This window comes from Semicossyphus pulcher, unplaced genomic scaffold (assembly GCF_022749685.1).
Source record: "Semicossyphus pulcher isolate SPU_LCO1_2020_fin unplaced genomic scaffold, fSemPul1.0.p SCAF_27, whole genome shotgun sequence".
NCBI classification, from domain to species: Eukaryota; Metazoa; Chordata; class Actinopteri; order Labriformes; family Labridae; genus Semicossyphus; species Semicossyphus pulcher.
The window spans coordinates 5,702,953-5,730,423 of record NW_027211701.1 but is presented as its reverse complement, the minus strand read 5'-3'; the positions used below and the strand labels follow the sequence as shown (position 1 = coordinate 5,730,423).

The window sequence follows — 27,471 nt, the reverse complement described above, 5'->3', positions numbered from 1 at the left end:
AGAAGGAATACATAAAACCTCATACGGCTAATTTAACAGTCTACAATAAACGTCAATTAACTACAATCACCTGTAATTTTATAATGCACTCTTGTCGTCTTCAGCTAGTTGTTGCCATGGTTTCCGTACTCGTACATACACGTACTCCGTACGTATATCGCACTTTAGTTAGTGTATGAGGTTTCAATGACAGTTGACTTTTTCTGCATAATAACTTTTTACAGCTTTGTTACGCACTGTTCATGAGCCATTGAAGTCGTGATTACACTTTTCCAGACAGCCCCTGAAAGCAGCACGGGAACAACCTCCCGCCCCTATTACCTCCCCCTCTTCTGACGTCACGCCAACGGCTATTTGCATGAAGTGTTTTCTCGCTGCAGCTTCCACTCGCCTGCAGAACGAGTCTCTCCGAGAGGGAAAGCGAGGGAAGAGACGCAGTCAAAATACAAGGAGGAGGAGGGGGGTACTTGTGTTTCACATCAGAGCAGCAGCAGCAGCAGGGAAAAACGGCCTGAAAGCGGGGATAAGGTGTCGGATACAAAAGCGGAGGGAAAAAAAACAGAGGGGACCCTGCTCTTGTATCGGAAAATGGAGCTACCCGCCGCGGGAGAGCACGTCTTTGCGGTGGAGAGCATCGAGAAGAAGCGCAGCAGAAAGGTTTGTCACAAGAGCACTGAAGGACATTTTACACACATGCACATGGAGAGGAGGGTCATCTCTCTTTGGTTTTCCTTCCACCTTTTACGGACTTGATGTTTTGTTTCATTAAATGTTTTCTGATATGACGGTGCACTGCAGAGTGCATTTTGCTGCGTAAAGTAACGTTACGCTGATTATCCCGTTTCTCTCCGTTCATAGGGGAGAGTTGAGTATCTGGTCAAGTGGCGAGGATGGTCTCCAAAGTAAGTACGCCTTTAAGGCATTTCAAAATTACTCACAATAATAACATTAAAAAACCCCGAAGTATCTGTGTGCCAACGTGCATCCGTGCGAGCGTGGGCGCGCAAATGGGCGGTTGCCCTCTTGCTTTGGGCGCTCTACGCGTTGGCCTCGATGATGGATGTGGTTTTACAATGTATGCAATCCCCAGTGTGCCAATTAAAGGAGACATGTCTATAATAGAACCTTGTGTTTAAGAAATGTCGATATATCTACAGTTGAGTGGAGGCTGGGCCATTGTATCCTCCCTCCCCCTACAGCCGTGCGTAAAAGTTACTCATGATTTATTACACGTACATCCACGGGGAGTGCAAGTGTGTCAGCATGATGTTTACACTTGTACATGCCTATAAATATAAGCTATGATGATTTATATGGCATGGATTGGGTGGGGGCCAGTTTAGGGTCGTTTTGGTGCATAGATCACATCTGACCCTGAGCCAGTGCCTGATAGTTTCCATCAGTGTGTCCTCACTTCTAACTGTGTACTCTCTGTGCAGGTACAACACGTGGGAACCAGAGGAAAACATCCTGGACCCAAGATTGCTTGATGCCTTCCAAGACAGGTAAATCTTAAGTTGGATGAACCAGCCTGCTGAGGTGCACCATTTATATCACACAAACAGATTTAAATCCACAGCTCCAGTTCTTCACAAAATTCAACAATTGTCTCTGACTCATCCACATGTTTAAAGCAGGAACTCTCTGTGTGTTTGTCATCAGGAACTGTGCTGTCACATGCTGGATAATCTTGTGTTGACAATCATCTATCCACACAATGCGTCAGCTGTGGGTGCAGAAATTCAGTGCCTGTTTGGATTAGGATTAACATTAGTGTCGTCCGAGGGTCAGGTTAGGGTTAAACTCAGGTCAGGGCTACCAGAGCAAAGTGTGATGCTCTGCTGCTTCTACTTTTTGTCACCTGATAGTTGTTAGAGTGTCAGCATCAGGTTATCATGCTAAAGTGCTACCTGCTGTTTTACCAGATGCACCTGTGTCATCTCCCACAGGACATTTAACACATAAAACAACTCTTTCTGATTATGCTAAATAACAAACCTACGAGCCAAAACAAAACATCTGTTTGGCTAACTGCTAATTTAGCAATTCTGGATTTTTTTCAGATTTTACTGACTTAAATACTTAGTAAATAAAAAAGGAACTACACATCCTCTACAGAAAAATATGTAAAAAATACTTTTCTTTGAGTAATCTCATGTATCTGATAACTTTGTTCCACCAAAGAAGTTAAACTTCTTAGTTAAAAATCATTGAAATCTATTTTTCCTCCCTCATTAAAAAACAGAGTCTGTGAAATTGAAATGTTTAATTCCCACTTCAGTGAAAAGCCCAGAGTTAGTTTCCACATTATAACCCCTGTATGTGAGCTGCATATTTAAGCATTACTGGTTTCTAAACTAATCCTTATGTTCAACCCAGATTTAGTGTGAACTCAAAGAAACTTTCCCCCGTCAGCTTTTTGTGTCAAACTCTGACACAAACATCTTTCAGTGAAATCACAATAAGCAAAACAACTTTTAAGTGATAGGGAACTTTAAATAACGGTGCACATCTTTTTTTTAGACCTGCTGATGATGTAGTGGAAACACATGAAGAAATGAGGATTTAAGTGAGCAACTTAAAAGTAGCTTGTTATAAATCAGAGGTGCATGCTCCGTCTCTAATTTGAGCCAGAGTACCTTCCTCATCTTCTGTTTTAGTAAAGGACCCTGTGTGAGGCTACCATGGTGCAATTAGCCGCTTGGCTAATTGCTAAGTAGTCTGTTGAGTGACTGAGCGGACAGCTCCACGTAAAGGACAGTGCAATTGAATTTCTTATAGGCATGGCGTGTTTGACTGTTACTGGTTTCTCTCCCATAGCCTCCCTCAGCTTCTGCTTACAGCAACCTTTCAGGCGCAGGTCACACGTTAAGGCAAAACACCGACATCACTCCCCGTCTGTTTTTGCAATTACCTCTCTCTCTCTCTAAAGAGGAGAGATTTTATTGAAACTAATTGCGTCTCTCTCCGGGGAGCCAAATCGTCTGAATGCCAGGCTATGAAAATACACTGAGTCGTCATTGTAATTAGATGTGAGGGAGGAGGGTGGGGGAGGGGACTGACATCACTCCTGTCTGCGGTATTGAGTTACTGCCTTGAAGAGACTTGTATGGAGACTGAAGAAAGCTGAGGAAAGTCCTACAAGGGCGGGCCTTTATCTTCTACTGTGGATACAGACATTACATGACTGTTATTAAGGACGTAAGAGTCCTCATTCCAAGTCACTCCTTACCCTTTATTTAGCAGGTAAAAACAAGTGCCATGAGGTGTTAAACATGGAGAAAGTTTAGGATGCTGTGAAAAGAATTATACACTTTTTTTTTTAAATCCTTTAATCTGTGTTAAATAAATTTGTCTTTGCATCAGAAAGTGTAACTCCAGCCTGTAACATGGACTCACTGATGTCTAATTGAGCCTGAGGAGGACACCCATGACGCTGTGTTGCCATGCAACGGCAACTCATCTCTGTGAGATGGTTTCACTGATTGGCTGCTGTTTTCCTCTCCCACAGGGAACGTCAAGAACAGCTGATGGGATATCGCAAGAGAGGACCCAAACCCAAGCACCTTCTGGTTCAGGTAAGAACATAATATCTGTCTTGATAATCAGTAATCTTAATGATGAATTAATAGTTAGGATCCATTCTAATACACATTCCCTCTTTAGTCCCAAAAAGGAATATACACTACTTAAAAAGGAAACAGATTCCATTTTAATGTTTTAGACCGAAGTGGTTGTGTTTGTTCAGTGTAAGACAGGGGACATGTGGACACCATAAACCATGCAGAAAACATAATTTAACTTTTACAATCTAACTTAAATGGAAGACCGGGTGCGCCATTGTAAAAATATGTTCCTGAAATTTTATGAGAAGTAAAGAACAATACTGCATTTCTGATTGAATGCAGATCTGAAGAGGCTGTTCAGGAACTCACAAAAGACATAGAAAAATATGGATCAAAACTGAAGCAACGAAATGGCACGATATCCTGTTCCCTACTGTAACCAAAAGTCATCATATGTTACACCACTCGTCCTTTAAACACTCATGACCCTCAGTGCAATTAGTGTGTACTACAGGCTTTTTGTTAGGTTTTATAGCTTTCTTTGTATAACTTTAAAATGCTGTATCAAACCATTAATGCTATAGCGACCACCTCCCTGACCTGACAGTTGCATCTAAATGATTGTGTGTCGTACATTTAGCGCATCAATCAGCGGTCCAAAAGGCCAGGGAACCCCTCAGAGGAGAGTTTTTGTTCCTCTCAGGAGGGTGTTGGTGGTAACACACGGGATAAAGTCAATGACGGGACACAAAGCAGCCAGTGACATTCCTCCGAGCTGAGGTCACAGCCACAGGAGACACTTTGAAATGTCACTCTGACAGCCGGGCCGGTGGCTGAAAGAGATGCACAGGAACTGTAGGAGGGCTGTGTGAACATGGTCGAAGGCCCCTGAAATACACCGTGTACTCGTCGGGGCCTCATAGAGCCTCTTCACACATTCCAGGCACAGTGTCTTCAGTGCAACTCAATGGGCCCCAACGAACCATGGCTTTTTGTTGTAGCCTGACACAGACACATGTATAGATGCTGTAGACAGTTGAAGCATTAATCAAAGTCCCACTGTGAGGGAGGCCCTTACTTGAAAAAATTTTTAATTCTTCATTTATAAAGATGGATTTATATTTTTACACTGCTCTTTTAACAACACAAATCACCGTCTGGCTTCACAGGTTCCATCCTTTGCTCGGAGATCCAGTATTCTGGCGGACCTTCATGGGGCCACCCTGGATGAGGACAGCTGTCAGAAGACCGGCCCCATCCAGATGCTCCGTCCGCAGGCTCAGCAGTACCAGCTGAACAGCAAGAAGCACCACCAGTATCAGCCGCTGTGCAGGGAGCGCGAGGCCGAGCAGCAGGCCAACGGAAAGAAGTTCTACTATCAGCTCAACAGCAAGAAGCACCACCACTACCAGCCAGACCTCAAGGTGCACGAGCCCTTGTTTGCTAAACCCAGAGAGGTAAAAGCTCCGGAGCTGGCTAACAAGGGCTACAACCTTCCCCCGGTGCTGCAGCAAAAGTGGGTCCGGGACAAGGACTCAGGCTGCCTCACTAAAGTCAAGGATATCACCATGGAGCTGAAGAAGCTTCCGGCAGACCTCAACGGACACAAAGAGCCAGAGAGGGTGAAGCCTAAAGAGGACGCTTTACCGCAGTCTAATGGTGTCAGCAGCAGCAAGCTAAAGATCGTGAAAAACAAAAACAAGAATGGGCGGATTGTGATAGTCATGAGCAAGTACATGGAGAACGGAATGAAGGCGCCCAAGATTAAAAATGGTGATTCAGGAACTGCTGAAAAGGCGCTGCAAGGCACCGACACCAGTACAGAGAACCACCTCGAGAAGATGAGACTCGTCAAGAAGCTTGGCCTCATGAATGGATTTGCGAAAAACCCCAAAGACAAACCGACTGTTCCCACTCCTGGATTTAACGGAGATTGCCCCAGAGAAAAGGAACAGTCCCCCAAAATGGAGCCAACTGTGACAGAACAGGATAAACATGGCGAGGTCAGGGGTCAGGGGCAGCTTCCAGCGGATCAGCCTTTACAATTGACAACCAAGCCTAATCAGCTCACCCTGCCTTTGGATAGGGGAGTTCCCTCCTCACTGGACAAAAGAGGAAGCCAAGGTGGATTTCAGGGACTGAAGCGACACTATTCTGAGACAGACAGTGAGGAGCATGGGAGCACTAAGAGGTTTTTCAGCTCCAGGAGTATCAGCGCTCCTGACGCGGCATCTTCACCCACCCAAAGTATCAGCATCGACCAAAACGGACACCAGGGTCACAGTGGACTGCCGGTCAGTGGGTACGTGGACCAAGAGGAACCTATGGACTTGAGCATTGTCAAAACCAGGCCTAGCCCTACTCAGGCTGAAACACACACGCAAGCTGAAACTGTAACACAAGCTGCACCTCACACACAAGACAAAACAGACACACAAGCTGAAACACAAACAGACACACAGACTGAAACAGAACCGCAAACTGAAACACGAAAAACTACAGAAGAAGGAAAAGTCGCTTTGTTGTCCGTTTCTAACCACGAGAAGACAAAAGACGAGACTTTTCCCTCTTTCCAGCCTTTCCTTGGGAATATTGTGATCACCGACATCACTACAAACTGCCTCACAGTCACCTTTAAGGAATACATAACAGTGTAACTGAACTGGGTACTAACTGTGTATAAATGTACATTAGAAATGTTTGTATTTTCAGATGATTGAATGTACAAATGGACCCTTGATGTTGTTTTCTTTTTGTATAGTTCAGATTTAAAAAGAGATCCTTTATTGTGTTATTTGCATATTCCTTCTTAAAAGCTCTACCTGTTGTTATTGCTGCAGATTTTATCACATGCAGTATCTAATTTCAGCTATTTCAAGCTTATTTTATAAAATAAAATTAAGTCAAAAAATGCCCGAACTTTAATTGAAGATGCACTTAACCCTTGTAAATACTTTTCTATGGATGTAATTTGATTGTACACTCAACTGTCTGCATCTCAGTTAATGTTCATCAAATGTAGGCTATATGGAGAGTTTTGTTAGGAAGAAAGATTATATTGAAACATGGTAAATTACACTGTGTGTGTGTGTGTGTGTGTGTGTGAAGAACAGATGGATAGATTCCAACAAGGATGCATGCTGCTGGGACAGATTATGCCATTAGGCATGCTTAAACAAGCAGATAAAGAAAAAGAAGCGCCTCTGTCATTAATGTGATTTGCATTGTTGAAAGGGAAAATGGGATGGTTCTAAACGAAAGCTTGTTTCTCATTAATGTTTGATATATGCTCCTTTTATTTGATCCCTGTTCGAGGATAAAGTGTTTTTGAGTCGTGCATCTCCAGATCTGGTCCTGAGCACAAGTCTGTTCAAACTGTCTGTGACTTTATTTGTTGTAAGTTTGCAGCCGTGCAGTGACAAAAAATGTTTTTTCACTGTGTCGAAACACTGCCAGGTGAGCTGTGTGACCTACAGATGTGATCCACCTGTCCTGCTGGGTGCCTCATGATTGACTTTCTCCTGTTTCTGTTCTCTGCTCCCTGACATGTTCGCCGTTATTTAAGGGATTGAATGTGCTTGTTCGGACGTCACGTTTTGAGTTCATTAAAAGGTTTGTAAAAGCACACGTTCTTGTCATAACCAGACCCGTCCACTTGTGACACACATACCCCCTCCCCCCTCCAACAGGCCTACTCTGTGATCTGAGGTGCATTGAACTGCTCGGTGAGATCAGATGCACTTTTGATGTTTTTGTGTGCAGACTTAAAAGAATGAAGGCTTCCGATGATACATTTTGCAATAATAAAATTGTTTGCAAGTGGTGAATGGACTTGTGTGCAGTGCTTTTATACCTACATATTCTTACACCAGGCTTAATTTAAAAAAATGATAATTTCTGGTTTCTGATCACGTGACAAAAGCAGTTATGCTTTTACAACAGCTACCATTATAACTCAGAGCTTTCTAAAAATGTATGGCTCTATTGTTTGTGTGTGTGGCAGTGAGGATCATGCGTGAGCCTGTGGGTATATTTTCAGATGGATGCCCCGTCAGGCCTGATATAATGGTACACACCGAGAGCAAAGCCTCTTCATTCACTAACAACGTATGAAAGGCAGTTTTCTGTTAAATGCTGCCTGTATAAGAAGCTGAATGTGAGGTCCAATCAACTTAACAGGCCGGTGTTTACGTGAAATATATAAATATAAGCATGTAACTCGAGGAAAATCTAAAAGATCTCGAGATGATTGCCCTTAAATTCATCCGCTTTAAGATGGAAATTGCATTACGCATTAACCAACACTTAACCTGCATGCGCCTTTGAAGACGATATGAGTCTGTCAAAGCTCATAATTTGACCTGAGCAGCTGCTCATGTCAGATGTTCGCTGGGTAAATCCTGCTGACATGCTGAGCGAGGCGCAGCAGGAGGCGACCTACAGGTCCAGCTTAAATGACATAACGTCGGGTTTTATTTCCACGTTTTGCACGGTTTCATGTTTCCTGCAGTCATGCTGTTCCTCTGAAGAACAGGAGGGCGCGTTAAAGGAAAGATGTGCAAAGAAGCTCCGACAGCTCATAGCTCATTAACCCCCCCCCCGACACATCGGTCTAGTTGATTTAAACGTTACAAGTGCCTTATGTGTGCTTATAGACAAGTGGTTGATTTCCGCCTTCTCCGACGCTGTAAACGCACTACTTGTGTAATTCGACGACGGAAAGCAGCTCTCGACCATTTCCTCGGCAGCAGCCCGCCAATAAAACCGCTTTCTGCTCGCGAAATTGTGAGCAACGACAGAGAAAATGGCTGTCCTCCCTCCTCTCCATCCACTATCTTTTCTCTCGTGCCTCTGTGAAACGCCTCGCAGCTGCTGCAGCCGACAAATAACTGCAACAATGTTTCTACAGAGAAGCTGCAGCGGGAATTTCCCCGTAGGATTTGAACGAGACATAATTTATTTTAAGTATCATATGACTTGTTTTTTTGAAGGTTGGAAAAAAAACAGCAAAACTCCGAACATGCGGGTCATGTTTTCCGATTAAAAAAAAGAAGTGTTTACAATGGTGCAATAACGTCTTCATAATGATCCACCCTCTTTTTCCTCTTCCTCTTGCCCGCCTGCTCGTGCTGAATGTGTGCATGCATGACTGAGTTAGGCCTGGAAATGGACCCTGACACACTGGATTAACACACCGTCAAACGTATAGGTAGTGTGATTTGGATTTCCAAAGAGCAGATTCAACAAGGGAATCTTAGAAGTGGTAGAAGTTTGGCGCTTCTGACGGGGAGTTTTAATTCCACGCTTGTCCCGCAGAGTCCTCCTCTGTGGGCCTATACGGATTAATTAGACATCCAGATGAGATATTTAAAGATTTTAAACTGCGTCACAGATTTCTAAAATATAGGCTGAACAGAGGCTTAAACACAACGCTTGAAAGAAATACATCCAGAATACATCGTCTTATTAATTATGAGCACTGTCAGCCAATTTAACTAAAGAGCCTCTAAAGAGCCTCTTACCAAAGACTTGTGGGTTCAAAAAGTGACCTAATTGTCAGCTCATCTGTTAAAACCGTAAGCTACAGTTCTCTATTTTCTGATAATTAATTCATTTTGAAAAAGAAATAATCTCAACATAAACCCCACATAAATCATTCAGAAATTCATCTTTCTGCTACAATGTCACAAGACCCAACGCCTGTTTCCCTCCGTGTTTCCAGCCTCTGTGAAAATAAGGTGGGGAAACAGGAGACCGTCAGAGCGCACCATTATGCCGGATTGTGAACGTCTCATTAACACTGACCAACCTGCCGGGATCCCCACACAGCAAACAAACCCAAAATCCAATCAAATCTTCCAGCAGGCTCTAGGAGCTGCCCTCAGTCCACATGTGTGATTCAACCAAGAAGCAGAAGAACTTTTTACCACTGATTTAGAATATTTGAGATTACCTCTCTCTGAGTATGTCACAGGGGTTTTTCCTTCTTGCCATGTACAAAATATTAGCCGATAAAGTCTGCCTGTCGATTATTCTATATGAATTTTGTAAATCTGTGAGTAACTCTTCAGTTTGAGCTGTAAAGAACTGCAAACGCTTCAAACCAACAGACAAACATGCAACAGTGGCTCAAACTGACAGGATAAAAAGTGCCACTACAATCAGTAAAGACACGTGTCTGTGTGGTGTTTAAAACAGGCCTCTGTGTGCTTTAGTGCCAACAAGATTACAGCTTTATACAGCGTTCTGCGTGTGAAGTTAATTGGATATTTGTGCGTGGCACGCGGGGCGAAATAGATCAGCCAGAAGCTGCGTGCGCCCGTGAGCGCGCGGGGCTGGTGTCCATTCATGTCTGTTAGCCTGGTGCTTTTGGATCGGGGTAACAGGGAGGATTTGCAGCCTTTGGAGACGTTCATTTGTCTTGAGGAAATTGTGAGTTTAAAGAAAGAAAACCGACCGTGTAAAACCGACTGCATAACACATTATGAGGCTTGTGTCATGATCACCTGTGTGTCCAACACGCCCCGCCTCACCTTTTCTGTTTGCTAATCATTAAATAAGCGTCAGTAGTGAAACCATATTGTCGTTTCCAACAGGTAGGGTCGAAAGAGAAAGCCCCCAGGCACAGAGAAAAGGGGATAACCTATAATGTTTGTTTGGTTTGATTCCCATGATGACCGGCGCACCTTTACCGATTTACCATCGCACCTCTCACAACATAATGTGGCCGTGTGTAACGCTCTAACTGTTTATTTTGTTGTCGTTCCACAAAACTGTTTGTTAAATATCAGTATCTTTATGATGTGGCAGTGGTTTGCCGGTAATACTTGTAGCAGGAATCCACGTCTTGCCCGGATACAAGCCAACCAATAGTGTTTAAACGGCGGCAGCGCTGCTGCACTGCAGGCGCGCCGAGACCAATCGCATCCAGAGCGCGAGGTGCGCCCGTCCTTCCTTTCTGTCTGTGCCAAGTGTTTGCGCAGGAAGAGCACGACAAGGACAGAAAAAAAGGAATGCAGTTTGAAACTACATCCTTAAATCATATAAGGCAAACGTCGTCTTTCACGAGGAAATAAATACTTCCGTTCAAAGACCCCGATAAAGCATTTATCACAATGCTACAATTTTAAGGTAAATCTTTATCAAATGTGGACACCTTCCTAAAATAAAGGGAGGTTTAGGTGGAATTACTCTTATTACTCTTTCTTTGGCCTCCTCTTCTGCTCTGATTGAAGAAAGTAATCTGCTTTATTTGAGCTATAATACCCAGTTATTGTAGATGCATAAAATGAATTAGCAAAGGTGGTGGAGAAAGACGGATTTCTTTTCTGATGCAAACTCCATGTCTCCTATCAGCTGCATGAAGTTATTTTGAATGCATCTATCTACAACCTTTTACAGGAAGACAAGAGGAAATACAGATACAATTCTACATTTTACGTCAGTGTCACGTCACTGCCAAAATTAAATTCCTCGTCTTTGAAGAAATCAAAACATTGGCCGTTGCATCTGACTGACATATTGTGATGCAGGTGAATGAAAACAGTGTTTATATACCACTGACCTGATCCCAAAGTGCTAACTGTCCTGGCCCTTATATCGTGTTTTTGATGTTGCTAAATTGCATCAACAGTTATATAGGCTCGTTTTTGGAATAAAGCCGCACAATAACATCTCCAGTTTCGTCTGGCTCGAGATTTAATGATTCAGTGTAAGACCATTACTTTTGTTGACAAAAAAAAAACATTCTTCTTGACAGAGAAATTAAAATGATGAAAGTCAGCCGGATGTTTGACACAAGACAGAGGGAAAGAAAAACGAAGTGTTATTTAAATAGAAGGATTTTAATTAACTGGACTAGTTGCATTTGTTATTAAATAAAAGTCTAGGCTTTGCGCAGTCTGTTGATTTTTATTATTATTATTTTTTTATTTTTTATTTTATTTAAATGTTTTCACCTGACTGTCGCTGTCGTCAGTACAGGAATAGGAGATCGCCTGGCATGGGAGACTCGCTTCCACAAGACTTCAGTTCTTTATCAAAATCAGATATCAGTTAGCGATTTGGGCTGCGTGAAAAGGCAGCATCCGTTTTTGCATCCGTTCTTGGGCTCATTTAATCAAAATCAAGTCAATGATGAATCAATGAAAAATAAAAAAGGTTTAACAGAGATGTAGTTACATGTTTGCTCTTATATAAATAAAAATAAAACGTTTTCTTGATGAGACAAAAAAATAGAATTCCATTGAGCTTACAAATGCTATAAAGCTGATAGTTCTCTAAGCTTCTATCGTTATTATTATTACTATTATTATTATTATTATAATTTGGTTATATATTTAAAAATAAAATTAATAATTGTATGCATAATTTGAGCTTCTTATCTATCTTTGCTAAATCTCCGTCATTGTTTTCATAGGCCTATATTTTTTTGATAGTAAAAATGTAGCCTACCTTTGGGCCTGTAGAAGAGGAAGAACCTTAGCGCCTTAGCCATAACATAGCTTTTGGTTCTTACAGTCACCATTATCATCGTGATATAGGATTTAATTTATCTTATTAAGTTTCAGAATTCTGGACACTATAATCATCTTTTCTCTTCGGCCTGGTTTTACTTCTCTGGCTCTCTTTCTGCACTGATCGTGCGTTATAAACAACAGGCCCGGTGGGAGCCTATAGAGATGATTTCAGCCTCTGCAGACCATTTTGGTTGAGTATTCTCAATAGCATGAAAAACATGGGCCTACAGACATTTAAGCTGTTGATGTTTTAGAAATGACAGGGACAGACCGCCATATGTTTTAATATGTTTTATTAAACAGACCAATCAGAGAGTGACAACAGAGAGAGAGGTGAACGGTAACACTGATAAAAGCTTTTCTGACCGCTGCTGATGTCTACATGCATCATTTCTTCTTTCATTTTTAGTCATTAAAACAACTTTATTCTTCAATGTATAAATTATGAACGCCTTACATGTGACATAGATCCCACGCACTGTATTTTCACCCGATTAAGATTGTTTTTTTAATTGATCCATCAATTAGCCTATTCCACCTTTCTGTTTATGACAGGTGTTTGTTTTAAATGTGACGACAGATGCGGAGCTACTTTGAAGTACAGAGAGCCATAGGCAACGAATTCGATAAATAGCTACGTTTTTAAACTTTGCCTTCAAAGCAAACCCGAAAACAGGGTATTTAAATGTAACAACATAAATACAAATAACTTATAGGCCGATAGTTTTGTCTGAAATAAACCATTGCTTCTCCGCGCTTGGGCGCAGACAGCAAGGACAAACGAAATTAATGCGGGCAGGCGATACAACATTTGTAGCGACAATGGACTATTACGAAGTGGAATGGATATGGGAATAATACGCTTATAATAACCTCTGCCTATCGAGTTAATGGCATTAGCTGATAGATAAATTGCTGGATGGACCAAACGAAAATAAAGGGTGTCTCATATAGCCTGCTAGTTCTCGCGCTGTAGCATTTATCCAACAGCACTGCTATTTCCTGGTTTAACTGTTTGCTTGACGACATTTGCGCATGACTTATAGCTTGACTACCTTTGATACCACGTGTAGTTTTGAATATCTCAAATAACTTGCGCGAAATGATTCACTCTCCGCGCGGGGAAAAAGCCACCATTTCCCCCCCGAAAGAATTCACACAGGCGAACGCTCCTCCCCTCACTTAGCAACCCGAGCACGTAGCAACGGCCGGGCCAATGGGCGTTCTCCTGGAGGTTCCACCGACTGTGGTTCCTTAGCAACGGTGTAAAAAAATTGCGCTGACGTCCATTCTGCTCGGAGTATTATGGTCTGTCGGGAATTCAGAGTGGCTGGGACTGGAGAAAAATATCTGCTCGGCTAACGTTAGCGTGCGTCAAGCTAACGGGAGGTAGAACTGGAGTAAACATGGAGCTGTCTGCCGTCGGGGAGAGGGTGTTCGCTGCCGAGTCTATCATCAAACGGAGGATAAGGAAGGTAGACGTGAGATGTAACGTGCCCTTTTTCTCCCAGAGCGTTGGATATAATGCACCAACACAGCTCAGTTATACCACTGTTCTCCCGCAAGCTAATGAAGTAATTTCTGTTTGTTTCTGATGGCATGTAGGGTCGGATTGAATACCTTGTAAAATGGAAGGGCTGGTCTCCCAAGTAAGTGCTGCTACATTGTGTCTCTTGCATGTTTTTCAATCCGCGGCTGTGGAGTCTGTACTGTCTCGACTGGGGCTGTCGTTAGCTCGCCAAAGCTAGCAAGACAGCCGGATTAAAACTAAACGATGGAGATTTTAGCTCTCGGGCTAACGCTACGGCCATCCCCATAGTGTGTGTCAGCGCTCGCTTCCTTTAGCTCACTTAATGTTTTAATTCACAGATACAGCACTTGGGAACCGGAGGAGAATATTTTGGACTCCCGCCTGTTTGCCGCTTTTGAGCAGAGGTAAGATATCTGGGCTGGCCTTTATGGGCAGAGCCACTGAATGTTAACATGCCTAATAAATATATGGTGTCCTCCGTGCACTTTGCTCGCTACACTCAAAGTGGGTGTCACTATATTTTTTCACAGGGAGCGTGAAAGGGAGCTCTATGGGCCCAAAAAGAGAGGACCGAAACCCAAGACATTTCTGCTTAAGGTAAATATTGCAGCGGTGTTTAGTCGGCTATTTGTGATTGCTTGCTCACTGCTAATAACACTTCAGTGTTTTCAAGTTACATTCTCCTACACGTTTTCATATAATTAGCATGTGCATTCTGGTCTCTGAAGCATTTGTAAATTAATGGAAAGGATCTAAACAGTTGGTGCTTCCCCTAATGCGTAGACATCTTTTCTGATGCTAATTATGCATATGTTAAACATCGCATCGATTAATGGGTGTGTACTCAGCTTGTGTATTTGCTAATAGGAAACTGTTGAAATGCCATACGAGGTGTAAACACTTTTAACAAACAGTCATTATCCTGTTTATAATCTGCTATTGAAGAGAGTACCATTTAAACAGCTTCTATTTCTGTAGCCTATCCATCATTTAAGTCAGATGCAGATATGTTGCGTTGCTGTCCTAGGTAAATGAAACGTGTTAAGCAAAGCGTCATGGCCTGGTGCAGTCAGCAAGAGGTTTCAGCTTTTCAGGAAAACGAACCGTAAAAATTGCTTAATGACCGACAGTTTGTCTTGAACTAAATGCCAGAGTCTCCTTGACAGGGCTGTGGCTAAAAATGGGGTTGTGGAATTTCCCTAATAAATACTGTGGCTTGACAGGAATCGTTGGCTGTAGTAGTTGCAATAGCTGTGCTGAATGTTACACATTTGAATGAAAAATCAACAGGCCTTGTTCTGCTCAGATCGTTTGACACGTGACAGTAGAAAAAAAATCAAAACTTTGAAAAAGAAAAAAAATAACTGATACCTAAATTCCCTTTAGTTGTTTTGGTTTCCTGGTATTTTGCATGCTGCCTCACTGTCACTCTGTCAATGCTGTTTTTCTTTGTTAAGTTAAAATCCCTGCTCTGAAAAGGCCTAATTGTAGTTGACTTAGAAATATTAAAAAAGGAATGGAATAGTGTAATGTTTTTTCAGTATAATTTTTTAGTTAATCAATTCTTATTTTCTTGCCTTTTGATAGGCCCAGGCTAAAGTCAAAACCAAGTCCTATGAGTTCAGGAGTGAGGCAGTGCGAGGGATGCACATCACCTATCCAACTCCAGAGCCGGTTGTCACCCCCAGAGCCAGAGAGGGCCTAAGAGCCGTCGTTCCCACCATCTTCCCACCCAGCACTGTCAACCGTGGGGAAAGTGTTCGTGTTCGACCGCCTGAACTCAGCATCCGTGAGCACCACCAGCCTTCCCTTCAACAAATCAGCCCAGATGGACTCATCCATGCACCCAAAAAAAGAGGCCCGAAGCCTAAGCCCCGTTTCAAGGACAGCAGCTGCAGCCCAGTGGTCTCTGAGCACCACAAGAGGAGAGCAGAGGAGCAGGTGATCCCGCACAAACTGGCAAAATACCAGGGTGGTGAGGAGATGAGGCTGGTCAGAGTGGCCCACAGACATCCGGAGAACCACGGGCACAGTCATAAACACCATCATCACTACCACCACCATCATCACCACATGCACAACCGAGGAAGCTCAGGTGGAGTCTCCTTTAAGCAGTTTTACTCAGACCGCAGCTTGCATCCACACAGAACGGACATGGACACACACAGGACTAAGGACAGCTCCAGCTACCTTGCTCCTGCACACTTCAAGCACCAGCCCAAGATGAGCCAGAGCCTGAGTCGCCCTGCAGAGCTCCCGCAGATGGAGAAGCCTTACTTCTTAGACAGGCCGTCTCCCACCAGGCTAGTTGACGACTTCGATGAGGTGACGTGGAGGCCCTCCCTCGGCAATGTGGAGAAGGTTCTGGTGACGGACGTGACCACCAACTTCCTGACTGTCACCATAAAGGAGAGCAGCACTTCTAAAGGCTTCTTCAAAGACAAAAGATGATTGCTTGACTGGTCTTCTCTATGCCACGCTTTTCAGAACCGCTCTAAAGTTTATACATGTGATTATTAGGCAAAGCTATTTTGTATGTAATGTAAAAAGGCTAATTACATAATGTGCATATGTGTATATATTATAAAGTTGGACAACTCTTTATTGTATTGACCAAATCAATTGAACTCCATCTCACATTTTGCATTGGTTGAACATGGCTGAGTTGCATGTTTCCTTTGCAGCAGCTGGCTACTTTGTGTACAGAGCTTGTGAATTTTACTATTTTGCAACTGTAACTAACAAGAATGTATTTTTATCACTCAAATATCTTCCAGTCTGAGCTCATGCTAAAAAAAATAGTGAGGTAAGGCTTTGATATTAGATTCAGTGGATTGAGTATTTCTCTATAAAATGAACCTATTAGACTGAAGAGACCCTGTTTATTTTACAGGGTTATTATTTAAAGATTGACTTAAGCACTTTGAATTGAAAAGTATTGTGAAGAAGTAATCCCTTTGGGTTGTGTTCAAAGACGGAGAGTTTGACTCGGAGTTTGTAACTTCTCTAACATTTTTATTACAAGACAAATGAATAAATTCCACATGGACACCCAATGTGCAGAAAACTACCATGCTACATTAACATAGTATATTTTACATTTTCATAGAAAACGTTCGTGAAGCTTCACTGTAATAAAACGAGTTGGTGTCAAATAGCTTTTTAGACGCTTTTGAAATAAATCATTTGAATATTCTCATTCGTTGTGTTGAACTGTCTGAAGTGTTTTATTGCCGGCCTTTACCACAGCGCCGTCGGCCTTCACCCGGTTCAAATGATCTTTGAAGGCACCGCCCGAACCCGCATGAAATAATTGATTTTTATCCAAACCTGTTACGCAATAATTAAGGCCTTAAGGCCGTTATGTTAACTGCTCGGGTTATTTTCGAGTTTCTTATATATGAACGACCTCAATTTCTGTGCTGGGTCAATGGGAAATTATCAATAAATAGCCTTTGCGTTAGGCTCATTTAAAATTCCTTAAAGCGAAGTAAAGAGGCACGTGCGGTGATCACAGTCGGAATTAGCCAACAGGCCTCAGGTTGTCACCTTATATAGCAAATACAAGCCTGCCACAGGCCTGCATTTATTTCTGTTCAGTTTTGTTGCAAAAAATAAAATAAAATGGGCTCCTCTTCCTTCTACTCCGTGCAGGCCAGTATTTAATTGTGATGTAGTCCTGTCCGCCCTAAATCCCAGGGCTTTTAATGGCCATTTTAAATTCAGTCTTTTGAACAGGATAACTAACAAAAAAACACCATTCATTCTCACAGGCCCTCACTTTCTTTTTAAATTTCACTCTGATATTAAATGTCTATTGCTTCTAAATAAGCGTCATTTCCGTTTATTTTAAGCTGAAACGTGTTTTTCTATAGGTTCGATATACAGCATGAACACATACAACCGCATTGGGCTGGTTCGGCTTTAAAATATATATTTTAGAGCACGTTTATATAGGCAGTTTTCCCCAAATCAGGTCCTCTATGAATCGGCCTATTTCTCCAGAGCGTGCAGTCTAAGGGACCTACTTTTTATACCGCGTTGTTTCTGGTGCGACACTTATTATAGGTCTACAATACGTCTTCCTATGTGGCTTCAATACGCTTTAAAGCCGAGCCATAAGTTATACATTACATGCATGGGGCTCCCTGTTAACTCTTAAACACGTGTTTATTGTGCACAGATTCAAATTGACATAATCGAAAGCACACATCTGATCGCGGTGTCTTATGATAAAGGAAAAAGGTCTCAATTCAGAGGGGAAAACACGGCAACAATAAAAAGTCGCTTGGGTGATCGCCAAAGGATGAGCTAAATGCAAAACGTCATTCTATGAAAACGGCGTCTCCTCTTTGAGCTTTGAGGCGATACATTTCTTCTGGCACTGACTAAATCCTGGATGTTTTCTCAGTGAGGGAAACCATTAAAAAAAAGACTGACCTGAAAGAACCTTTAGACTCACCACTCCTCCCCTCTCTGTTCGTCTTATATGTAATATGAAGATATGATAGATAAGACATCACTCATCCAGCACAGGCACTCATGCATTATCCTTTATTTGTGAATGTATACAAGGTTAAACATTTCACCCAGTGGTGATACATGACACACAATCACTACTGATCACTCTACACAGCTGCAATACAGTAAGATTATACTAATGACCATTTGCTCAGAAGTCTCCACATGCTCATTGCAGGAGAGAGAGTGTTGCCATGTCCTCACTTCTGGTCCATCACTGTGAGAACAAAAAAAAGTTGAAACATTGGGAAATTATCAGACAAAAATGATCTGTGAAAATGGAGCACATTTCAGCAAAGTTAAGAATCGACAGGGCATGAGTCTGATGACACTTTTGATTGTTTATCAGGGGGAATTTGAAATGTGTTTATTTATACTGTGAAATAAGGCATGACTGAGTAATAGGCCTCTTCCCTAAGCAAATATTCAGGTTTCTCTTCTGTTTTGTTGACTTTCGAATTGACCCCCAGGCGTCTGTTTGTGTTAAAGTTTCTTTTTTTTTTTAAACAGAAAGCTCAGAAATATAAAACTCTCACTGTGTTCACAGCTGATTTAGTCATGAAAACTACCCAGACGTTTTGAATTACCTGCCCTATACTGTAGACATCTGTTAACAATTAAGGATTGTTGAGTTTAAACCAGTTTGTGTTTGGATGATTAAAACAAGATAACAGACCGTGCAAAAATACGATGTGATAAGTCTGAACCAGAAACAGTTTTCTTTCTGAGGTTTCCTGCGGTGCGGTTGTGATGAATTCACAAAAACAGGAAGAGAAATTAGGCAACCGCAGAGAGAAATCACAAGAACAGACGAAAAAGAGAGAAAGGTCTGAAATCATCAGATGGGGAAAAAGCTGCACGTTAGGTGTGGACGGAGGATTAGGCCTGATTTAACATCTGAGCTGAATTAAAACAAGTGTTGTTTCTGTGCACGGTGTTGCATTTGTGTGCATTCGTGCAGTGTGCTTTTGGAGTTTTTACTGATAGTGGGGACTTGTGATGACCTCATCAGACGGGGTAACCGTAGTTCCTGTCACAGCGGGGGTAGCAGTGGGGGTTCAGCCAGTGCTCCATGTTGGTCTCCTGGGCCCTCTGATCCAGAGCCTGCATGTGCAGCAGATGCTCCTGGAGGGAGGAATTAGTTGCAAAAGGTGGAGATGCAGAGATTAGAATTAATTGAAAGAAACAACAGAAGAAAGCTGATAAAAGTAGATGTGGTTTGTAAAAATGAAACTGAATGTTGAAAGGGGGAATCAGCTCTGACTCAGAACTTTGTAGTCCTCTGTTTTACATTTTTGCATTACGCCACAACAGCAGAATAAACAGCACAGACAGCACAAAGTGAAATTACAGAGATGAAGCTTAACAGAGGGCAGCATGCAAAGACACTGTCATGAATGGTTGCATTCATAAATGCATAGAGATGACTTTATGGATACTGATGCCACAGTAAGATTTCCTTCAGGTCACAGAAATTACACGCGCAGTGACAGAAGCAGAAGGTACACAAGATATCGCTGATTCCCTCAAACCTTTTTAAAAGCAGACTGACATTTAGGGGTCAACAAAGTGCTCAGCTAAAGTTCCCTTACATGTCAAAATGATTGTGCTACATGACTTGTAATTCATTTCAAATGACAAAAAATAAACTAATGTTATGTTAACTTAGATCAACCATTAAACTATCCCGCACATATCTCTGTTGAGTTGTAGCTTTTTCTATATATTTGTATTGTTTCTATTTTCCGATCTATTTAATATCAGTAGTTTATTATTTCATTTAACCTTCAGATTTTTGTTTTGTCATAGTTCAAGTTACAAAATAAGTTGAAAAAATGCTGAATAATAAAATTATGAAATAATGCTTTAAAAATATAACATACTGATTAAACACTCACAAAAAAGGTAAAACTGTATTTTAACCCACATTATTCAGCATTAACAAGCCGAAAATAAACAAGTGATGAATGATTTATGATAAACTAAAATACATTCTAATGTTGCTTTTGTACAGATGCATTTTTGTGACAACTGCATGCACTGTAGCTCCTATAAATCGCTCCTTAATGGTGTTCAAGCAGATAATGAATGATTACAGTTATACAATATTGATGCAATCATTTCTAAAGACGTCAAAAGTTTGAAGATGAGAAAAGTTTGAGAAACAATAACACACTTTCAGACACACCTGCATGTGTATTAACGCTCATAAATGCTTAAATCAGACTGAATAAATTATGAATTATCCAGCATTTATTAACGTCAATGATTTCTGTTGATAAAACCATTTATAAACATTTTCAATGTCCTTAAATTTGCTAACAGCTACTTCACAGTGTGGTATAATCTATTGTGTGTATTGTGCTTACAAATGCTGAATAGGAAGGTTAGAGTAAAGTGTTACCCATAAGGCTCCAAAATTCAATATGATCAATAGTCAATATAATCTCCACCTTATATCTCTAATGTGTCTGTGCTCTTTGCTCTAAATGAACCTTACCCTCATTGGCTCATCAGGGTGGCCGGCCTTCATTGGTCGCACCTGCCTCTTGCTGCGGAGCAGCTGCTTAGCGAAGCTCTCTTTGATGATAGGGTTGGCATCTGAGGGAGAGAGAAAGATAAGAGTTTGACTACTAAGAGGTTAAATGTTTACTCTCATGTCCTGTGATACACACATTCATCAATACTTGCACTGGAGCTGGGGAAAAGAGACTAAAGAAAGCCGATAAAAGAATAAGATAGTAATTTGGTTTAAGTCTGGTAGAATTGACTGTTTGCGTCTCAGCAGCATCCACTGTTTTTATTTCCTCTTTCCAAGATACTCAGAAACTTAGTCTGCTCTGAGCTTAGAGTTATTAAGTTTTTACCATGAACAACAGCTGTTTGCTTGCTGGCTGAGTATTGGCTAATCAGGATAACATTCCTCCTCACTGAGAGCTGTGTTCAGACCCATGAATACTCCTCTCACCACTATCTGCTGCTGGTGAGCCGTGGCTGACCTGATCTGTTTAGCTAGTCCATGCGAGGCTGTTTATTCACCATTGCAAGTCCCAAGGGAGCTGCTCACACACACACACACACACACACACACACACACACACACACACACACACACACACACTGGCCTCTGCAGAGCGAGGGCTCTCTGTCTCCCTGTCTCTAACCCAGGCCTGCATTTGGAGGCAGAGTAGGTTGGACGGTAACAAAGTGCCCATTCATCCTCGTGTCTCCCCAGGGAGTCCGGTCCATGCAGCACGTGACCCCAGCAGGCAGCCAGGCCGGCCCTCTCTTCCTCTCCTACCAGAGGGAGCTGCTGTGAGTGAACCCAGCTCTGTCAACACAAGGTCCAAGCTGCTGCTGCTGCTTGGGCCCCCACAGCGACGTGGCAAAACCCTCACAGCTATATTCTTCAATTTGTGCACCATTACATTTTTGGTTCAAAGCAAGAATGCATGCTGAAATTAACCAAGACTATAAAATACGATGGCTGTAAAATATTGTGTTTGTGCAAAATAATAGCTGTAACATGAAGCAAAAATAACAATGAAACGTTATTCAGCATCTAAATATAGTCATGCAACAAAAGAAAGACGCACTAAATTCATGCAAAACTATCTCAAATAATTTTATGTCCTTATGAAATTTGACTGACTGAAATCTACTGATAAAAAGTGCTCTAATAAATTAAATGTTGCCCCATACTTCTTTGTGACAGGCCGCTGCTCTTCTCAAGTAAATCCTGAGAGTTTCCTACCTGTGTTGATGGTCAACAGGACCAGGCACAGCAAAAACACCACAAGCTTCTTCATCTTCTTCACCTTCTCCCTTCGTTAGCCTTCACTGCTCTGAGGTCCCGACCAGAGTCCAGAGGGAGTAAAGGGGGAGATTCTCCTTCTCGTCCTCCTCCTCTTCCTGCACGTTAGCTACAAATGTTTGCATACCAGCTCATGTTACTGAGGGGATAGTTAAAAATGGCTAAACATGTTCTTTCACAGTTTATATCTCCTCATATTTTGTTAATTTGCATAAGTACAGTGGAAGAACATATAAAAGCACCAACTGTGTGTGGTTTACAAGACAAGGAGGAGTCTGTCCACTAGATGGCGATACAAATAGTCATTTTTGGGGAAAGAGGTTGTTCTTGAGACTGTTTTTACATTTAATTAAACTAAGTGAGTTCAATAAAATGGTCTAACTATTCAAAGCAAATCACATGTTTAAGCAGACGAATCCTTATGTGATCTACTTCCTGATACTATTTCATATTTTGTAAATGAAGGCTAATGTAATAACTAAAGATGTGCTATTTTAAATGTGAAATCTGTCCATGTGGAGGTCTTTCAAAGCCGTTCACATCCTGTAGAGGCTGGATCACTGCATGTTGGCTGCTTTAGGTCATTTAATTAATGGCAAATTATTTGCACCTGTATAGTAAGACATCTACAAAGGCGGGTCCTGTTGGAAGCTTAGTTTACATTCATGCAGAAGTGTCTGTAGCTGTAACAGGTTTGTTTTTTGTCTATAACACTCTCACATGGTGTATTTATCTGATTAACTTCTGTTAAATCAAATTACCACAAACTTTATCTTGGCAAGAAAAATGCTGGCTGCACTGGAAATCATGGGAATTTTGAGGTGACAGGGTAAAACACACTGCACCGAGAGAATATAGTTGCCACAACATCTGCCTATATTGTTTAATATGTTGGCTATGTATTTATCTATTTTGCTTCTGGATTGGAGCACTGCCAGTGACGTCCGAGGGAAGAAGTCACTGTGCGTCATCGTTTCCGTTTCCTGCTTCTTCTTGCTGCTCCTGCTTTACGCATACGTCTTTATTACCATGCGCACTTTAATGATAACGTTGCTCGGATTAATTCCAGGGGCAGAGAAAGCTTTTGTTCCCTCAATGTGATTATCTGACACGCCATGAGCTCACTATGAAGCAACCTAGCGCATGCGCGCTGTAGAGCAGCAGTATGCGCGTCAGGCACTCACAATCAGAGATGATATATAGAGTGAGATGTTTACTCTGCTATATTTTACCCGAACCCCAACCCTATACATCGCCAGGCAAACAGGAAATAGGAGTCTGTCTTCTTTGCAGCGAGTTTTAAGACATACACAGAAATGTTTATGTGGAAAACGTTCTCCGCCATTAAATATAATGTTACAGAAATGCCTGTGCTATGAGATACTTGTGCTTTACTTAATTATTTCTAGCGTGCCTGCTGTTGTTTCTTTCCAAATAAGACTTCTGAAGGTAAGCTTATAAAATACAATAAAAGAAAGCATTTTATGTGCGAGGCCCCATGTCACAGATTTAGATGTCTATGAGTTAAAGACCATTCTGCCAAAGATTGATTTCCAACTCTATAGCCTATGTTTCAGATTTTTTATCTAATTGAAATGCTTGAGACCCAATGTCGGAGAAGCAAAAATTTGATAAAACTCTCAAGGATGAAAACAAAAACAAAACTGTGTTGGTTTATTTTCCCCCTCTCTCAATCATAATCTCACAACCCCAAAGGTTTATTTAGAGAGGGCTGAAAGATACAGCTAAGGTTATCAGTGGAAGCACACCTGGGAACAGTATTACGAGACACACCTAATGCACAAGAATCTTAGGTTTAGGTATTTAATCTACTTGGTTAGGTTCAGCAATAAAATTACTTTTGCAGAAATGTAGTGAAGTGGGTGGGTCTAGTAATTTAGCATGTAGTCTTGAGGCTCAGCCAATTTCAGTCACCAAAACTGATATTGTGGAGCGGCTAAGAGCTGATTTTAGGCAGAATCGTGCATTTGGTGATACAAGCATTAAAAAATTGGCGTGAGCAGTCTCCATGGGTCACTTGACAAGAAAATTGTCCCAGCCACTTGAAATTTCAAGTTGGCGGCCATTTTCAAGACGGCTGCCACCTTAGTAGAGCAGTTAAGTGATGTAATCATTCAGTTGGTGATACACACATGAAAATTGGCATGAGCAGTGTACTTGGGTCACTTGACCAGAAACAGCTCACAGCCAATTGAGATTTCAAGATGGCAGCTATTCTTTGAGATTGCCACCAGGATCTTTAAATAATATATTTTCTCATGTTAATTTGAGTTCCTAAAAAGGCCAAGAGTGTTTTTTTGACTATGTTTTATCTAACTTCTCACCCTTGACCTGTCCGATGTGGTAAAACCTGCCAGGAGTTGCCTCCTAACGGCATAGCTCTCAGGGTTCAGTGAAGTACACAAGCTCCCTTACCACGACAAGGTAACAGTCACAAGGGAGGGTTGTTTTTTCTTTTTTAAGGCCTAAACAAACAGACAGTTACGTTGTCAAAAAAATACTAAGGGATGGGAAAACAAAAAGGAAGATTAGTAAAATAGCACAGCTGTGGTGCTGAATGGACAGCGCTCCAAAAAATAATTGAGCAATTAGTACTGAATGGCAATATAGGCAGATCCAGAGGCAACAGCAGCTCTGACTGACACAGCCGTGGAACCATGACAAACTGAAAATATCTCTCACAAATAAAAGGTAGAGGTGCTGACATTACAAAGTAACTCCTCAACTAAAAATATCTCTCACTGGTAATTAGCCAGTGGAAAACAATACTAAAGAACTAAACTAAAAATGTGATTCACTGTTAGAACTGAAGACACACTGATGTGGCGATGGGACGCCGAGCCATAGGTCTACACCAGAAAACACAGGTGGCCAAGGGAGAGTAACCCTGGCAAAAGAATACACACATAGGGTCTAACAGGGGCAACTACACAGACATGTGCAAGTGACTCCATATCTGAAGCACTTAAACCTTCCAGTACATGCCTTGGTGCACCCGCATTTGGTCAACTCCCAACAACTCTCTGCAATAGGTGGAAGAGGAGTCCAAAAGATTTTCCACTCCTCATCTTGTTTCATAAATCCCCAGTCGAATGGGCTTGGCATTTCCGGTTGTTGCTTTAATGCCTGTCCCCACATGTATCCAGCCTCATAAGATGCACGTTTGGCATGCTCCTTGAGTGCTGCTTGAGTTGGTGGGATCAGGTCATATGGTCTTTGTTTTCTGGCAAAGAGATCAAGCCTCGCCTCATTCACAGTTGTGACATCGCTGGATCTGTCATACATTAGCACAACAAATCTCTCCAAAGCTTGCAGGTCGCTGTCATCCACTGCAGAGGGGCATTCACTGAGTTTTGCAAATGTGTTTGAGACCTCATCACACACGTCCCATGTTTTCTGAACGAGTTTTTCCTTTGTGTCCTGCTGACAAATACAACATCTGTCCCAGTTGGTTTTCTGAACTGTTATGATAACCTCCGCCATGTCTGCAGCAATTGTATAGGCAAAGGCTGAGGGTTCATCCTTTTACCACCTTTTACCAAACACATTCTTGTATGGGATACAACTAGGTTCATGCTTTCGCCCTACACCTAGTCCAATCGTTCATCCAATGCCATTTAAATCCTGTACACCATCTGGTTAACTAAAACCCTGTTAACCTTGGCTCGGCTCTGCCGCGCTGGCACAACCTGTCAATTCAGGTGCGGCTATCTAACTGATTTGGGGTAAATTAGATAACATTTGGGATACTAACTTTCAATTAGCTGACATTATACCCCACTCTGAGTTTAACAGCAGTGATATATCACCAGTGTGCCCTGGTAGTGCAGATATTCACTCTAGTCTAAATTACCTGTAATCACCAAATCAACACAAGTGTATTTTTATGCATCAGTGTTAGAGGTCATAAAATGAATCCTTTTTACTGAAAAAAACTATATTTATATTAGAAAATTGACCTTTTGAAGATCCATTAGGCAGCTCACGCCAGTTTCCATGCTTGTATTAGCCTAAATGCTCCAATAAGGTGGCAGCCATCTTGAAAAATGTCCGCCATCTTGAAATCTCAATTGGCTGTGAGCATTTTCTTGTAAAGTGACCCATGGAGACTGCTCATGCCAATTTTTATGCTTGTATCACCAAATGCACGATTATGTGACTTATCTGCTCCACTAATAATATAATTAGCCAGTCAATGAATAAGCCAGCTTGTGAAATAGTCTGGTTCCCATAGACAGTATAAATAATAGGCTCCATGGAGCCTGGAGTTTGACATTTGGCTGCTGTCATGTTGGTTTTCTGGAGTTAGAAGGGACCATATTTGGACGAGAAGGTGAAGCTACAGAGGAGCGAGGGGATGGCAAACAACAAGATATCAAAGCTACAGTCCTTACTATTGGCTTATTTAATTTTAAGCTAGCAAACGAGCTAGACAGCGGTACCTGCTAAATAGTGCTAACATACAGTATATTTGACATATTACGAGTTATTCACCCACCAAAATGGCTAGAGCACAGATGGGTTAGATGGTCGGCTATCTAGAGCTCCCACCTGTCATTTCAAGAGGCCACGCCCCTAATTATGCACAACAGGTAAGTTCACTTCCGCATTGGCTTTATTTCTCAGCACCAGGAGATGCTGCTTGTGCATACTGACCAACTTTGATAACTTGGCCTTGACCAACCCTGCTTGTCTCCAGCTCCACTAGCTCCAGCTTCTCATCCCAGTAGCATGGGGTAAGTTAAAATGCTAAAGCTGAGGCTACAAAATGGCATCCTCAAACAAGTGGCAGAGGTTATGTAACCTGACCCCCAGGTTAGAAGCACAGATGCATATGTAGCTATACAAATCCAGTGAACTGATATATAATGGTATATCTGTCAAAGGGACATTTTACTTATGTACTTATGCCTCTGTTCTTCTAGTAAAATAAGATATTTAATGCTGGACTTTTACCAGTAATTGATTATTTATACATTGTTGTATTTGTTCTTTAACTTAAAGCTACTGTGACAAACTTTCAGTTGTCAAATGTATCACCCACTGTGAATCTGAGCAGAGGAAACTCCAAAGAAAAGCTGTTTTGGCAGTGTGCTGTTCTCCTGGCACCGACCGTGTGGTAGTGGTGACAGGTGATAAAAATTACTATATAAAATAATAATCAATCTTCTTACCAATGGCTCTTCTTTGCTTTTGAAGGTTATAAGATAAGATAATCATTTATTGATCCCCAGGATGGATATAGAGGCATCAGTATTCATTTCAAGTAAGTAAAGGATTGTAATATTTTATCCACCACGAACAGGAGCCATTCTACAAAACGTACTTTTGATACCCTTTTTACCTCTGAACTAAGACGTTTTTGCTCAAATACATGATAATTTATACAATTACATTTTTTAAAATTTGGAATGCAGAAGCTTGGCGATTTTATGTAGGCCTAGTTTATAATGCCTTACTTTCTCCGCCCTGTAGTTTATTATATGTACCTTGTGCACT

General features: G+C 41.7%; 3 protein-coding genes across 4 annotated transcripts; 2 read left to right on the top strand and 1 right to left on the bottom strand.

Annotated features, from left to right (window-relative positions):
- Nucleotides 1-397: 397 nt before the first annotated feature.
- LOC138604856 (E3 SUMO-protein ligase CBX4-like) lies at nucleotides 398-7,393 on the top strand. Its single transcript, XM_069676880.1, has 5 exons — nucleotides 398-657; nucleotides 859-902; nucleotides 1,440-1,505; nucleotides 3,512-3,578; nucleotides 4,736-7,393. The coding sequence occupies exons 1-5, from the start codon at nucleotides 589-591 to the stop codon at nucleotides 6,221-6,223; spliced, it is 1,734 nt and encodes a 577-aa protein (XP_069532981.1). The 5' UTR covers nucleotides 398-588; the 3' UTR covers nucleotides 6,224-7,393.
- Nucleotides 7,394-13,410: 6,017 nt separating this feature from the next.
- cbx8b (chromobox homolog 8b) lies at nucleotides 13,411-16,815 on the top strand. Its single transcript, XM_069676883.1, has 5 exons — nucleotides 13,411-13,560; nucleotides 13,691-13,734; nucleotides 13,955-14,020; nucleotides 14,147-14,213; nucleotides 15,204-16,815. The coding sequence occupies exons 1-5, from the start codon at nucleotides 13,492-13,494 to the stop codon at nucleotides 16,065-16,067; spliced, it is 1,110 nt and encodes a 369-aa protein (XP_069532984.1). The 5' UTR covers nucleotides 13,411-13,491; the 3' UTR covers nucleotides 16,068-16,815.
- Nucleotides 16,816-18,163: 1,348 nt separating this feature from the next.
- Nucleotides 18,164-22,064, bottom strand: cunh17orf67 (chromosome unknown C17orf67 homolog). 2 transcript variants are annotated; one of them, XM_069677048.1, is made up of 4 exons: nucleotides 21,892-22,064; nucleotides 20,638-20,738; nucleotides 19,119-19,262; nucleotides 18,164-18,354 (listed from the first exon to the last, which is right to left on the bottom strand). In XM_069677048.1, exons 1-3 carry the CDS (start codon nucleotides 21,944-21,946, stop codon nucleotides 19,146-19,148), a joined length of 273 nt encoding a protein of 90 aa, XP_069533149.1. In that variant the 5' UTR covers nucleotides 21,947-22,064; the 3' UTR covers nucleotides 18,164-18,354; nucleotides 19,119-19,145. The 2 variants fall into 2 exon arrangements, with proteins under 2 accessions (XP_069533149.1, XP_069533148.1); XM_069677047.1 differs by having other exon boundaries at nucleotides 19,142-19,262.
- Between the last annotated feature and the right edge of the window lie 5,407 nt (nucleotides 22,065-27,471).

Coding starts and splice junctions, on each gene's coding strand:
- LOC138604856 (XM_069676880.1), top strand. CDS start 589: ATGGAGCTACCCGCCGCGGGAGAGCACGTCTTTGCGGTGGAGAGCATC. Junction 1,506..3,511: donor CTTGATGCCTTCCAAGACAG/GTAAATCTTAAG, acceptor CCTCTCCCACAG/GGAACGTCAAGAACAGCTGA. Junction 3,579..4,735: donor CCAAGCACCTTCTGGTTCAG/GTAAGAACATAA, acceptor CTGGCTTCACAG/GTTCCATCCTTTGCTCGGAG.
- cbx8b (XM_069676883.1), top strand. CDS start 13,492: ATGGAGCTGTCTGCCGTCGGGGAGAGGGTGTTCGCTGCCGAGTCTATC. Junction 13,561..13,690: donor TCAAACGGAGGATAAGGAAG/GTAGACGTGAGA, acceptor GATGGCATGTAG/GGTCGGATTGAATACCTTGT. Junction 14,214..15,203: donor CCAAGACATTTCTGCTTAAG/GTAAATATTGCA, acceptor GCCTTTTGATAG/GCCCAGGCTAAAGTCAAAAC.
- cunh17orf67 (XM_069677048.1), bottom strand. CDS start 21,946: ATGAAGAAGCTTGTGGTGTTTTTGCTGTGCCTGGTCCTGTTGACCATC. Junction 20,739..21,891: donor CCTGTTGACCATCAACACAG/GTAGGAAACTCT, acceptor TCTCTCCCTCAG/ATGCCAACCCTATCATCAAA. Junction 19,263..20,637: donor ACCCTGATGAGCCAATGAGG/GTAAGGTTCATT, acceptor TCCTCCCTCCAG/GAGCATCTGCTGCACATGCA.